The 14,366-nt window shown below is 36.7% G+C and overlaps 1 protein-coding gene across 2 annotated transcripts in view; it reads left to right on the top strand.

Moving 5' to 3' along the window:
* Window positions 1-14,366, top strand: part of ATP13A4 (ATPase 13A4) — a 117,383-nt gene that overhangs the window by 51,165 nt on the left and 51,852 nt on the right. For both annotated transcript variants that reach the window (XM_019723162.3, XM_019723170.3), the window contains exons 9-11: window positions 10,326-10,460; window positions 13,049-13,219; window positions 14,068-14,225. In XM_019723162.3, the coding sequence (XP_019578721.3) occupies window positions 10,326-10,460; window positions 13,049-13,219; window positions 14,068-14,225 (464 nt within the window). The remainder of the gene's footprint in view (window positions 1-10,325; window positions 10,461-13,048; window positions 13,220-14,067; window positions 14,226-14,366) is intronic.

The following is a 14,366-nucleotide window of genomic DNA, read 5'->3' as shown; positions in this document are numbered from 1 at the left end:
TACCATTTTATTATTCATATTTTTATTTTTATTTATTTGTTTTTTCCTCTTAAAGAAGTCCCTCTAACATACCATGTAATGTTGGTTTGGTGAACTCCTTTAGCTTTTTCTTGTCTGGGAAGCTCTTTATCGCTCCTCCAATTTTAAATGATAGCCCTTGCTGGATAGTGTTCTCTTGGTTATAGGTCCTTGCTTTTCATCACTTTGAATATTTTGTGCCAGTTCTTCTGGCCTGCAAAGTTTCTGCAAAGTTGAGCAACCAGCTGACAGTCTTTGGGAGCTCCCTTGTATGTAACTAGTTACTTTTCCTTTGCTGCTTTAGGATTCTCTCTTTGTCTTTAAACTTTGCCAATGATACGGTTTCTGTGTTATTTTTTTATGCTTACTATTTCTGTTGAAATTCTCATTAAGTTCCTTGAGTATCCTTATAACCAGTATTTTGAACTCTGTCCCTGATAGGTTGCTTGCCTCCATTTCACTTAATTATTTTTTTCTGGAGTTTTCTACCGTTCTTTCATTTGGGACATGTTTCTTTGTTTTCTCATTTAGGCTGCCTTTCTTTGCTCATGTCTGTGTATTAGGTAGACCTCCTATGTCTCTCAGTCTTTGCCGGCTGGTCTTACATAGTAGGTGTCCTTTGTGACCCAGTGACACAGTCTCCCTGATACCTGCACTGTGTGCTCCAGGAGTGTCCCTTGTGTGGGTTGTGTGTGCTCTCCTGTTGCAGCTGAGCCTTGACTGCTATTGGCACATCACTGGGTGGCATTGACTCTCAGGGTGACCGGCTGTGAGGATTGGCCATCCCTACAGTGCATGAGCTGCTGTGTATGTGATGAATCCAAAGAGTGGGATTCACCCCAGTGAGCTCATGTGCATGTTGAGACCAGCCTTTGGGTGTGCCACTTGTGGAGCTAATAGTGGCCTGAAGCCAGCCTCTAGGTGTATTGTTTCCAAGGTCTCTTGGGAGGGGTTCCCATGCAGGACAAGGTCAGCTGCTGTCTATGATCAGCCCAGTGCTGACCTGGTAGGAGCTACAAAGTGATCTGTCGTTGGTCGCTGCCTGTGCTAGACCTAGAGGCATGTGGGAGAAGCCATGCTGTGAACAGAGGCTAATTGTCACCAGTACTGGGCCTGGGACAGCTCAGCACAAGGCCCAGGGCTGTAAGTCCCACTATTTTAGATCTATGTGTTGTCCATATGGAATCAGAAAAAAGATTTAAGTTGCATTTCTAATTGTTCCAACTACTCTCATCTTCATATGCATCTTTTCCTGTGTATTTACTTAAAGAGATGAGAAACTTGAGATCACATTTAAAGTGTATAATTTCATAGTTTTGACATACACACACCTGTAAAAATCACCACGATAAAGATAATGACTATCCATTACACCTAAAAGTTACCTTGTGCCTGTTTGTAATCTTTCCTCTCAACCTTTTTCTACCCATCCCCATCCTCAGGCAACCAGTTTTTATGTTTAGAATTTTACGTAAATGGTATTATATAGTACAGTATACATATTTTATCTTTCATAATATATTTCAGATTAATTTTAGTGGGATCAAAGTTTATAAATATTTTGAAATCCATCTATTTAGTTAATTATATCAATAGTTCATTTTATTCCTGAGTATAATCCCATTGTATGGATTTGTCCATCTACTCACCAATTGATGGAAATTTAGGTTGTTTCTAGTTTGGGCTCTTACAGATAATGCCGCTATGAACATTTGGGTTTAAGTCTTTATATAGACATACACTTTCATTTCTTATCAGAAAATAACCAACTGTGGAATGGCTAGGTCATACAGTAGAAAAATGTTTAACTTTTAAAGAAAGCACCAAACTGTTTCCAAAATGGTTGTACCATTTTACATCCCCACCAGTGTATAAGAGTTTCAGTTGCTCCACATTCTTGCCCACACTTGATGTGGTCAGTCTTTTTCATTTAAGAGGTGTGTGATTATATCATTATTTTTTCAATTTGCATTTTCTTAATGACTAATGGCATCAGACATCTTTTTAAGTGTCTGTTCAAATCTCTTATTAGATTGTTTTCTTGTTATTAAACTTTGAAAGTTCTTTCTATATCCTCAATACAAATCCTTTATCAGATATGATTTGCATATATTTTCCCTCAGACTATAACTTATCTTTTCATTGTCTTCACAGTAAGTTTTGAAGGGCAGATTTTTTATTTTTGTTAAAGGCCAATTTATCAGTTTTTCTTTTGTGGATCATGCTTTTTGTGTCATACCCAAGACATCTTTGTGTAATCCAGAGTCATCAAGATTTCCTATATTGTCTTTTAGAAGTTTTACAGTTTTAGGTTTTACATTTAGGTCTATAATGTATTTTGAGTTTTTTTTTTTAATTGAAGTTTATTTTTGGCAAATAGATATCCAAATGTTTTGGCAAATAGATATCCAAATAGATAGCCATTTGTTGAAAAGACTACCTTTTTCCCCCACCAAATTGCCTTTGCAGCTTTGTTAAAAATCAGTTGCTTATACCTGGGTGGAGCTATTTCTGGCCTTCCTATTCTATTCTATTGATCTATTTGCCTGCTTTTATACCAATGCCACACAATGTAGCTTTATAATAAGTCCTGAAATAAGATATTTGTCCTTCAGCTTTGTTCTTTTCAGAGTTGTTTTGGCAATATTAGACCGTTTGCATTTCCTTATGACTTTTAGAATCAACCTGTCAATTGTATTGAATCTATAAATCAATTTGTGGAAAATTGACATATTAACAAATTTGATCTTGTGACTCATAGACATGGTATACCTCTCCATTTATTTAGGTGTTCTTTGACTTCTCTTAGTACTGTTTTGCAGGTTTCAATGAATGGGTCTTTCACAATCTTTCTCAGAGTTATTCCTAATTATTTCATATTTTGATGCTATTGTAAATTATATTTTTAAATGTAAATGTCCAATTGTTCATTTGCTAGTAGTTCCCTCATATACATGTGCTGATTACTAGTCTGCTGAATGCTAAAGGGGGAGCCTCTTCAGGTCTTTGTAGTTCTCCCTCTGTGCAGTTGTCTCTTTTCCAGTACTGTGTTCTGTGAACTCAAGCCACCTTAATTATCACAGATTCTCATCTCTGTACTGAACTCAGGGAGTCCTCTGGACTTTATCTGGGTTACCCCTTGTGCCATAGCAGTCTGGAAACACTCAAAAGGCAGTAAACTGAACAACTGTAGGCCACCTTCATTTGTTTCCCATTTCTTGTATTACTTATGTTCAGTGTCCAAAAACCATTGTATCATATATTTTGTACGATTTTTGTTCTTTTTTTCAGGTGGATAGACAAATCTGGTCATTTTTGTTACATCTTAGTTAGCAGTGAAGCTTCATCTTTTAAAAATGTTCTGGTCATCTTCTTGTCTTAACTTTTTATGATGAAACATTTTGAACATATACAACAATTGAGAAACTATGATAATGAAACCCTATGTACTTATCACTCAGATTCAATGATTATCAACTCACCAAATCTTTTTTTTCATCTGTTCTACCTCCTCCCTCACCTTGGATTATTTTTGAACTATCCCAAATGCCACATCATTTCTTTCAAAATTATTTCAGTGTAAATAAAAAAGATAAAGAATCCTTTTTAATTCCTTTATCACATCTAAAATAAAACCCCTCATAATTTAAAAAAATCATCAGCTATACAGGCAGTGTTAAAAATTTATCAACTGAATCACAAGTGTGTTTATGTGACTATATAGATATAGCTGTAGATATATATATATATATATATATATATATATATATATATATATACACACACACACACACAATGTATATGATATATAATACATAAGTGTTCAAATCAGAATCCAAATAAAGTCCATATACTATAATTGGCTGACAAGTCTCAAATTTATTTTAATTGACACATTCCCTGCTCCATATCTTATTTTTTCCTTGCAAATTTTTTGTTGAAGAAAGTAAGTGGTTCATCCTATGGTTTCCACAGTTTAGATGGTGTTAACTGTGTACTCATGGAGTTGTACTTCTGATAGCTAGATCTGAGGCTTGAGTATTGGCCAGAATACTTCTTATACATAATATTTGATTGTCTTCTTTGTGTTTTATTAGCAAACATAAAATGCGTATGACCTAGATTTATTATTTCATTAGGAGTTTCAAATTTCTACTTCTATCATGCCATCTTCATATATGAAATGGAATATTTCTGCAAAGAGAAATACCCCTCCTCAACTACTCTTCATTATCCTGATATTCACTTTGTTTAAGAAAGGATAAAAAAAATTAGACTATTTCTCTTTATCTACCAGTTTTCAAAATAATGAATTGATCCTCTAGTATTTTCCGAAAGATTTTTTAGTGTTATTGTGGATGTATAATAGTGTTATTGTGGATGTTAAACCTGGTTGGTACATTTCCATCCATTGCAGTTTTTATTCTTATTCTTGTTCATATAACTTTATTTTTGGCCATTCAGAATCTCTTTTGATTGGCCCTTGGTTCTTTTGACATGACTCCAGTAGTCTTTGAATGTTTCTGATATGGCAAGGTATTCAGACTCATCTTGGACAATTCCTGCTCCAAATTGAAATACATTCATTTTTCCAAAGAGCTATTCTATATGGTACTTAGAGACATCAATCAGAACATTAGGAGTGCTCATTTCTATGGTATTACTGTTTCTACACCTTTTCAGAAGACATAACTAGGAAATAATATTTTCAAAATAAAATACATTATGAGTTCATATTGACATTTCCAATTCAAGTTGAGAACTATTGGCTTTTTTTTTTTTTTTTTTTTTTTGGTTTGTAGTATCAAATTTAATTCATAGCTTAGTAGCAATACTTCTGAGGACAGAGAAAAGTCAGATTTCAATATAACTAGCCCAGAAAAAAAAAAAATGCTATTGCAAAAATTGCCTACTCAAAATTACAAAGTATTAGGCTTTCAAGTTCTGAAATAGGGGAAGATATAAATGATGTATCATATATCACAGATTGCAAAAGTATCAAAAAGATTCCCTAAGGTTAATATAGCTACCTAAAAACAAAAACAAAATAACAGAACAAAAAACAAAAGGTACTTTTCTATTTTTATTAGTTCTCTTGTCATTCCTAATAAATTAATAGGATTCTGGTTTTTCTAGTTTCCTGAATAGATATTATGAGATCCATAAAAACAGTTTAGAAACTAGCCTATCTTCCAAATAAATGTGTTTTTAAGAAAGTAAAGGGAAGGGAAAGTCTTGGTGTGTGAGTATATGCCCATATATATCATCTGAGGGTGTCCAAGTATAGTAGAAACCAGTTACAAAGATCAAACCACATTCTTTCATTGTTAGGATACTCACCCTGTGTTAGGGTACTGACACATTTGAAACTTTCATGCTCATTGAATGAGTATAAAAATGAAGAAAACAGTAAATGCACCATCTTGTTCATTTTAGCATTTTATCTATAGTAGGGAAAAATATTAGAAGCAACTTTAAATGTTCAAGTAAGGACTTCAAAGAGGGTTTGCATTGTGCATTACAAAGTATAACACCTGTAATAAGATAACAATATATTTTTAAATGCATTAAATGAGGAAAATAATTACATTTATAATGTAAATGAAATTCTGCAAATTTTTATTGAGATGTAATTGACATATAACTGCCATTCTTCATTTTTAAGGTAGTATAATTTTTCCATGATCTATCTGATTCCATATCCTGTTTCAACTTAGAAATAAATACCCTTTTCCTTTTATTTAGCTCCAATATTGTTCTACATTTTCAGAAGCCAAGCAAATATTTGACCTTGTTAATCAGTCTCTAGTTTTCAGTCACAGAAACAGCACCTGCCAGAAATCTTTTTCTCAGAGAACTATTGGCTTTTTGCTTAACTTTGTTGATTGTACTTCGGCCTGTCCATACCAAAAATCTTGATTCTCAATTACAGTAACAAATAACTCATTTGCTTTATCCCATGATTTACAATAATCTCAGAATAATAAACCAACACACCAGCAACAATATGATTCCTGATTTTGTTATTTTTAGAGTTCTTCTTTTCTCGTTTGTGATATACCATTAGGCATATACAGTCAAGTTATACTTTAAAAAAAAAATCCTGTCTTAAAGTCACTCAAAATAGTTCTTCTGTGTATGTTTATGCCAACAACATGATAGGTTATCTCATTCATTTTACTTTAGACTTTAGTGTTAGTTTTTCAAATTTATATTTATATTAGTTTGTATAGATATTATATAAAATATCCACATGGTTTGAAAGTTAAATCTGTAAAACAGCAGACATTCACGTGATTCTAGTTCCTCTCCCTCTTCTCCCTACCTTGTGTAGTCATTCTCTCTATAGTTATCATTTTTGTTTGTTTTTGGTTTATTCTTAAATTTAAAAATACAAATTATATTTAATATTCATAGCTATGTGGTATATTTACAGAATAGGATACATATTAATACTTCTGTGTTTTTTTTTTTTAATTTCCTAAATAGGTTGTGAATTTCTTACTGAAAGACGCATGACTTCTTTTTTTTTAAGATTTTATTGGGGAAGGGGAACAGGACTTTATTGGGGAACAGTGTGTATTTCCAGGCCTTTTTTCCAAGTCTAGTTGTCCTTTCAATCTTTGTTGTGGAGGGTGCCATTCAACTTCAGGTTGTTGTCCTTTCAGTCTTAGTTGTGGAGGGCGCAGCTCAGCTCCAGGTCCAGTTGCCGTTGCTAGTTGCAGGGGGCACAGCCCACCATCCCTTGCGGGAGTTGAACCGGCAACCTTGTGGTTGAGAGGATGCGCTCCAACCAACGGAACCATTCGGGAGCTCAGCGGCAGCTCAGCTCAAGGTGCTGTGTTCAATCTTAGTTGCAGGGGGCGGAGCCCACCATCCCTTGCGTGACTTGAGGAGCTGAACCGGCAACCTTGTGGTTGAGAGCCCACTGGCCGATGTGGGAATTGAACCGGCAGCCTTCGGAGTTAGGAGCATGGAGCTCTAACCGCCTGAGCCACCGGGCTAGCCCCAATACTTCTGTTTTTAAGATAATACACACTTAACTTATATTTCCTGGTGCATTTTAAAGCATTTTACATGCTTAACTATGTTTCCCAGGGATGCCTTCATAGCAGGATATATGTATAAGGATAGTCTTCATTTATTATTTCAGCTGTATAGCACTGTTTTGTGTGGAGGAACCATTGTTTACTCAATCAGTTCTCTATTGAAGGATTATTTTTTAGTCCGTTACTATTACAAATAGTGCTGTAATAAAACACCTTGTGCATAGGTCTTTTCATACTTTTTGCCAGTCTATCTTGGGTATAGATTTTGAGAGGAAAAATTGCTGAGTTAAAGAATAAATGCATTTGTACTTTTGAAAGGTAGATATTGTCAAATTTCTTTCCTTAGACATTGTACCAATTCGTTTTGCACCAGAAATGGGTGAAAGTCTTGTTTCCTCCTGGTCTTGCCAACAGAATATGCTGGCAAACTTTTATATTTTTTCCATTCAGATAGGTGAGCAATGTTATCTTATGTATATTTCTTTTTTCCTTTATTTTCTTTTTTTTAAAAATAAATAATTTAAAATTTACATAGTTGTTGCAAGAAGAGGTCAGATAATTGTTTTTCCTGAGCCATTTCAGAATAAGTTGCTGATACGATGTGGCTCCATGACCCCCACATACTTTAGTGTATATTTCTTAAAGACAAGGGTATTCTTCTATATAAATGACTGTGCATACATTAATATCAGAAAGGGATATTCTTATATTAATTCCAATTAATGCCCAGACCCATTCATATTTCACCAATTGTCTCAATTACGTTTTTTGTAGGGAAGGATCCAGGATCACACCATACTGTTCTTTGTCATGCCTCTTTAATTTTCTTCAATCTTTCCCTGACTTTCATGACCTTGACTCTTTTGACCCTAGTTATTTTGTAGAATGTTCCTCAATTTGGATTTGTTTGATGTCCCCTCTTAGTTAAAATCAGGTTATGCATTTTTAGCTCAAATATCACACAAGTTGAGACTGTGTTCTCACTGCTTCCTCTCAGGTGGTACATAATCTAAATTTGTCTTATTACTGGTGATGTTAGCTTGAATTACTTAATTAAATGGTGTCTGCCAGGTTTCTCTATTGTAAATTTACATTTTTCTCTTTGCAATTGGTAGTTATTTTGTTAAGAGATACTTTGAAACTATATAAATGAATCATCCTCATCAAATTTTCACCCACTAGTTTTAGTATCCATTGATGTTTCTTGGCTAAATTAATTATTGCGTTGATAGTTGCCAAATGGTGATTTTCTAATTTTATCTTTCCTTCTTCATTAATGAATTGCCATTTACTATAAGGAAAAGCTATCTTTTCTCCTCATTTATTTATTCATTTACTTATGTCATTATGGACTCATGAATTCCTATTTTATATGATAGGTTATAGTTCATTATTATCATAATTTACTATGATGTTCAAATTGTTTTAGATTTATACAGCAAGAGCCCTTTGAGTTGGCTTTGATATCTTCATGATTTGTCCCCATCATTCTTTGAGTACTTCTTTACTTAATGGCTAGCAGAATATTCTAGCTTATGTTATACTTTTCTTGGTCCAGCTTTATAATCAGCCATTCCTTCAGGAAACTTGATTCTTTTGTGGGGGGAAATGGAATATAGAAACCAAACTTTGTAGGATATGCACATTTTTATTGGGGTTTCACTGCTCCCAGGCCCTCTCAGAGAAGAGAATTAGAAAATACATGTATAAAAACAAGCAAGCAAATATATATGTGTATATATATATATATATATATATATATATATATATATATATATATACATACACGCATGTATACATATATAATATATATAAATATATGCATGTATACATATATATTCTTAAATACATACACATTTACATGTATATTATTTGTCTGTCTATTGAAAACCATCAATTTATACTGTTGTCTCCAATTCTAATCCAATACCACAAAGGTCATTCTAGTTTCATTTTTATTTATATTTGTAACTTCCTTTCTTCAATGAGGAACCTGACGCCCACTAATCTCATTATGTCTACTCATGTATCAATCCTGCCTGGATATAACCCATCATCCATCACTGCCGATGCCCCCCTTCTCCCCCCCCCACTCCCATGTAGATACCTTTTCACCTTTTTCACTCTGCTTGGACTCCAACATTCCACACAAGTGCAATGCCACCATGGGAGCCCTTCTCTCCCACCTTGGGTTCTGACACCTTGCACTCAGTCAGGTAAACACCTGTCCATCTCCCTTAGGCTCAAATACCCACAGTGGGCTGCCACCCCCACTCCACCTCACCCAGTCCCCAGCATGGATACCTATCTTGCAATCTATGTGTATATGTGTGTGTGTGTGTGTGTGTGTGCGTGTGTGTGTATGTATGTATGTGAACTATCTGTTAACATCTCTAGCAATTTTGCTATACAGTCATTTGCTACATCTTTTTTTTTAACCTATTTTTATTTTTTTTTTTAATTATTTTCTTTTTTTTTTTTAAATTGGGGAAAGGGAACAGGACTCTATTGAGGAACAGTGTGCACTTCCAGGACTTTTTTTTTTTCCAAGTCAAGTTGCTGTCCCTCCAAACTCAGTTGTGGAGGGCGCCGTTCAGCTTCAAGTTGTTGTCCTTTCAGTCTTAGCTGTGGAGGGCACAGCTCAGCTCCAGGTCCAGTTGCCGTTGCTAGTTGCAGGGGGCACAGCCCACCATTCCCTGCGGGAGTTGAACCAGCAACCTTGTGGTTGAGAGGATGCGCTCCAACCAACTGAGCCATCCGGGAGCTCAGTGGCAGCTCAGCTCAAGGTGCCATGTTCAATCTTAGCTGCAGGGGGCAGAGCCCACCATCCCTTGCAGGACTCGAGGAGTTGAACTGGCAACCTTATGGTTGAGAGCCCACTGACCCATGTGGGAATCGAACCGGCAGCCTTCGGAGTTAGGAGCACGGAGCTCCAACCGCCTGAGCTGCCAGGCTGGCCCTATCTCTTTTTTTTAGGAACTCTCTATATTAGGAATATTAATCTTTGTCTATAATGTAAGTTTCAAACATATTTTCTGATTTTGTCATTAGATTTTTTCTTTCTTATTTATTTATTTTTGCCACACACAGTTTTTTAAAATTATTATTTTATGTAACTGAATTTATTACTTTTTTTCTTATTGTTTCTGGATTTTGAATCAATGTTGTGCCCTGATTGCTTTTTAATTGATTTCCTATTTAGGTAGATGTGCTTTTGTGGGAAAAAACTGACTCAACTCTGTCTTTTCACACTTTCAGCTGGTGTCCAAGAGCTGGAATCACGCTTCCTGGTCCCTGGAGATCTATTAATTTTGTCGGGGAACAAGGTGCAAATGCCATGTGATGCTGTTCTGATTGATGGCAGTTGTGTGGTAGATGAAGGCATGCTGACAGGTGCGGTTCTATCTCACAACTTACAGCCTCTGCTGGCTCTCCCAGGTTCCTCTTCTTCCTGAATGACAATGGCAAAGCTTGGCACTGCTATAGAACTTTCCTATTCCCACAAATCTTACTAAGAGTCCTGCCCTGGTTCTATCTGAGAGTTCAAATCAAAGCTGCTTTCTGTGTGCTAAGTTTCATATAGCCATGACTTTTTGAGCATTTAGCTTTTCCTTCTTGAACAAAGCGTTATTACAACCCTGTCATTTTATCCTAAATTATAGAGGTCATTGTTTCAGAATCATCTATGGCTTTTATGTGTACTATTTTTATATTAAATATGTCTTCAGGTAAATTTGGAGGGTTTGAAACATTTTTTAAAAAAATTTGTATCGTGAAATACTGGGGAACAGTGTCTTTTTCCAGGACTCATCAGCTTCACATCAAGTCATTGTTTTCAATCTAGTTGTGGAGGGTGCAGCTCACTGGCGTATATGGGCATCGAACCAGTGACCTTGGTGTTATGAGCCCCATGCTCTAACCACTGAGCCAACTGGCCAGTCCAAGTTTGAAAACATTTAAGGACATCTCGAAATCCAGACATCAAGCTCTTCACATCTTGCTTTGAAAATGTTGAAAATTTCATGATGCAGGATTTGGCAAATCTGTTATTTTCAAAATACACACTGGTTATTTTGAACTAACTATATTTCATTTTTAAATAGCATGTCGGAGCTGGGAAGGACCTTAGAGGTCATCGCATCTCATAGATATGGAAACTGAGGTCCAGAAAGAAGTGACTTGTTCAAGGACACAGTGTTTTGAGTATTCATTTGTACATGCATTTATGGGGAGATGGTGTGCCAATATTTCTGTAAGATAAAGAAGAGTCATAAAGTCTTTTTTCAGAGATGGAACAGAGGCTGTGAATACACAGTGATGTACTGTGGTTCCATTTGCAGTCCAAATCAAATCCATTTTTCTTGGGCAGATCACAAAGGCATGAAATGAAAACATAAACGCACATCTCTTTTCCTATGTGAACTTAACAAAACAAACAAAAAAGCAAAGAAAGCATGGCAGGTCTGGTTCCTTCCTCTAAAGAATCCATAGATTTATAAAATTCCTTAGTGCTGGGACTTTTGTAATGCCAAGTACAGGTACCGTTTTCATAATGAAAGTGGCCCACGTGTACCGGCACATATGTCTGACTTTATACTGTCCACTCTGCAAAGACCAGTGGAAGGCTTGGCAAGCTTTGATCTTCAAAACAGGCCATAGCTACTTTCACAACTTCATTTACCACCTGTATTAGCATTTCAACCCTCTGCAACCTGCTCTTCCTCCTGCACTGGCAAAAGTCGCTAATATCCCAATTGCCAAATCCGATGGATTCTTTAAAATTTTTGATTGGCCTCTCTGCTTTTTTTGACTATTGTCTCCATCTCTTCCTTCTACAGTCTCTCTTTTCCTCAACTTTCCAGGACAATGCTGTCTCTCCAAGTTCTTCTACCACCAACCGCACAGTTCAGCTTCCTGTGCTGTTCCTCTCCTTCCATCTCCTTGGCTGTTGCTGCTTCTCAGGGCTATGTCCTGGTCTTTCTCTCTTTTCACCCAAGCAATCTTGTCTCTTTTCATTGCCTTAATTATCATCTATAAAGTGATGACCTCTGACTAAACATCTCTGGTCAAATCTCTCTCCTGGGCTCCAGACCCAAATAAATTTCTAACTGGCTACATGCCATCTCAGCATGATATTCCACAAGGCACCTCTAGCTCGTAGTGACCAAAAGGCAACTTTTCCTTCTACTTCTTATCACTATATTGATAACTGATGCCACCCTGTGCTCATTCTCCCGGCAGAAACTAGGAAGCCACTTTCAATTCCTCTGTCCCAATAATCTGCCAATATAAAAATCTTCTGTAAACTTTGTGGTTTTTTACTTCCTTATTCCTCAAATCCAGCAGTTCCTTTCTACTCCCACTGCCAGCTGCCATAGTTCAGACTTCATCTGCTCCAGTGGGAACTCTTGTGACCAGTTACCAATTGGATGTCCAGCCTCTAACGTCGCTAGGCTTTAATTCATTCCCTGTGCTGCCGACAGAGTGCACTCTTATACATAAATACGATACACTCTCCTGAATGAAACAGCTAAACATTTCCCCATCCACCTTCTGCCACTAGTGCCAACAGAAAAACATTTAAACACTGAAACATATGCACTTAAGGCCCTCCATGCTTTGGCTCTTACGTAGCTCTCACAGCCCTTTATTCCCAACACCCCACAGCAAGATGGCACAACTTGCTGTTCCCTGCGTGGTTATTTTCAGCCTATTTTAGCCTCCGTGTTTGATTTTACAATACTCAGAGTATGTATAGTACGGCATTATCCTGATTTGTTTACATGTCTGTGTCCTTCTCTGGACAATGAACCTCTTTAAATTAAGAACTATGCTTCTCCTTGTATTCACAATACTGAGGGTTGTCCCTGACACAGGGCAGGCGCGCAAATAAACATTGACCATATAATAAGTGAGTGTATATGTGATTTAAATGAGTGAAGACATCCCACCTCATAAAATGAGATGCTTATTTTCTGTAGGAGAAAGTATTCCAGTCACTAAAACTCCATTACCCAAGATGGATAGCTCTGTGCCCTGGAAAACACAGAGTGAAGCGGATTACAAACGGCACGTCCTCTTCTGTGGAACAGAGGTTATCCAGTCCAGGGGAGCTTGCTCCGGGCCTGCGAGAGCGGTGGTACTGCAGACTGGTTAGTTAGCATCAATTACTTCATTTTGTTATTTTAATGAAATATTTTTGTTCAGTTTGTCTAGTGTCTTAAATTTATTAGGTAAGGAGCAGTCTTTAGATAATAAATCAAATATATTAAATCTGCATATTTTAAATCTGGTTTTGAACTGTGGCATCTGCCTTTTAAAAATAATAATATTAATGACAATAATTACTATTTGTGTGCTTTGTAGTTTACAAACTATTTGCACATATCACACCAGCAGAACAAAGATGACTACTGTTCCTCCTTTGTACATTAGTAGTCTGGGGTCCACACAATTCAAGTGAAATTTAACAAATCACACAGCCAGTAACTGACAGAACTGGACCTAACCCCGGCTCTAACCCCAAATCCCAAGCTCCTTCTAGGAAGGGCTAGTAAATGAAAACTGGACATTGAGAAGTATTAGATATTGAGTGCACAAGTATCTACTGAGCCATTTAACTTACATTCAAGTGACTTCAGTATGTACGTGTGTGTATGTGTAAGTGTGTGTGGGTGTAGGCGTGTGCACGCTCATGAGTCATTTCCTTAAAAGGAACCTATATTTGGAAAAGCTGTGCTCTGCCCGCAGTTGAGTGCTCCTCTATGTCTGGGATGCACTGAAATTGAAATTAGAGGGAAGGAAGGCCAGAGAGTAATAGCCTCTGAAATAGATATTTCCATTGTCGCCCTTAGGTATTTTCACAGTCATCCTTTAATTGCATTTGGGTCTAAACACTTTAAATATCTCTAGAGAAAACCAAGGCAATGTTGAGGTTTAGGAGAGCACTACAGTAGGATTTGTCACCCTGAGACGGTGGGGTGTGTGTTTGCCTTTTCAGGATTCAACACTGCAAAGGGGGACCTCGTGAGATCCATTCTCTATCCCAAGCCAATGAATTTCAAGCTGTACAGGGATGCCATCCGGTTCCTCCTGTGCCTCGTAGGGATAGCCACCATCGGGATGATCTACACTTTGTGTGTCTACGTGCTCAGTGGGGTAAGCTGCTTTTGTTCTTTTACCCCGTGCACACGTACACTCATCTTTACGTATTTTATACTCTAGATGTTGACCTCAATCTAAGGTGTGGTTTATAAATCTGGAAAACAAAGCCAAACACTGAAACTTGCCTCTATACGC

The sequence above is a fragment of the Rhinolophus sinicus genome, chromosome 17 (genome assembly GCF_057876585.1).
Source record: "Rhinolophus sinicus isolate RSI-liver-muscle chromosome 17, RSI-T2T, whole genome shotgun sequence".
NCBI lineage: Eukaryota > Metazoa > Chordata > Mammalia > Chiroptera > Rhinolophidae > Rhinolophus > Rhinolophus sinicus.
This window is presented reverse-complemented; position numbering and strand designations above follow the sequence as displayed.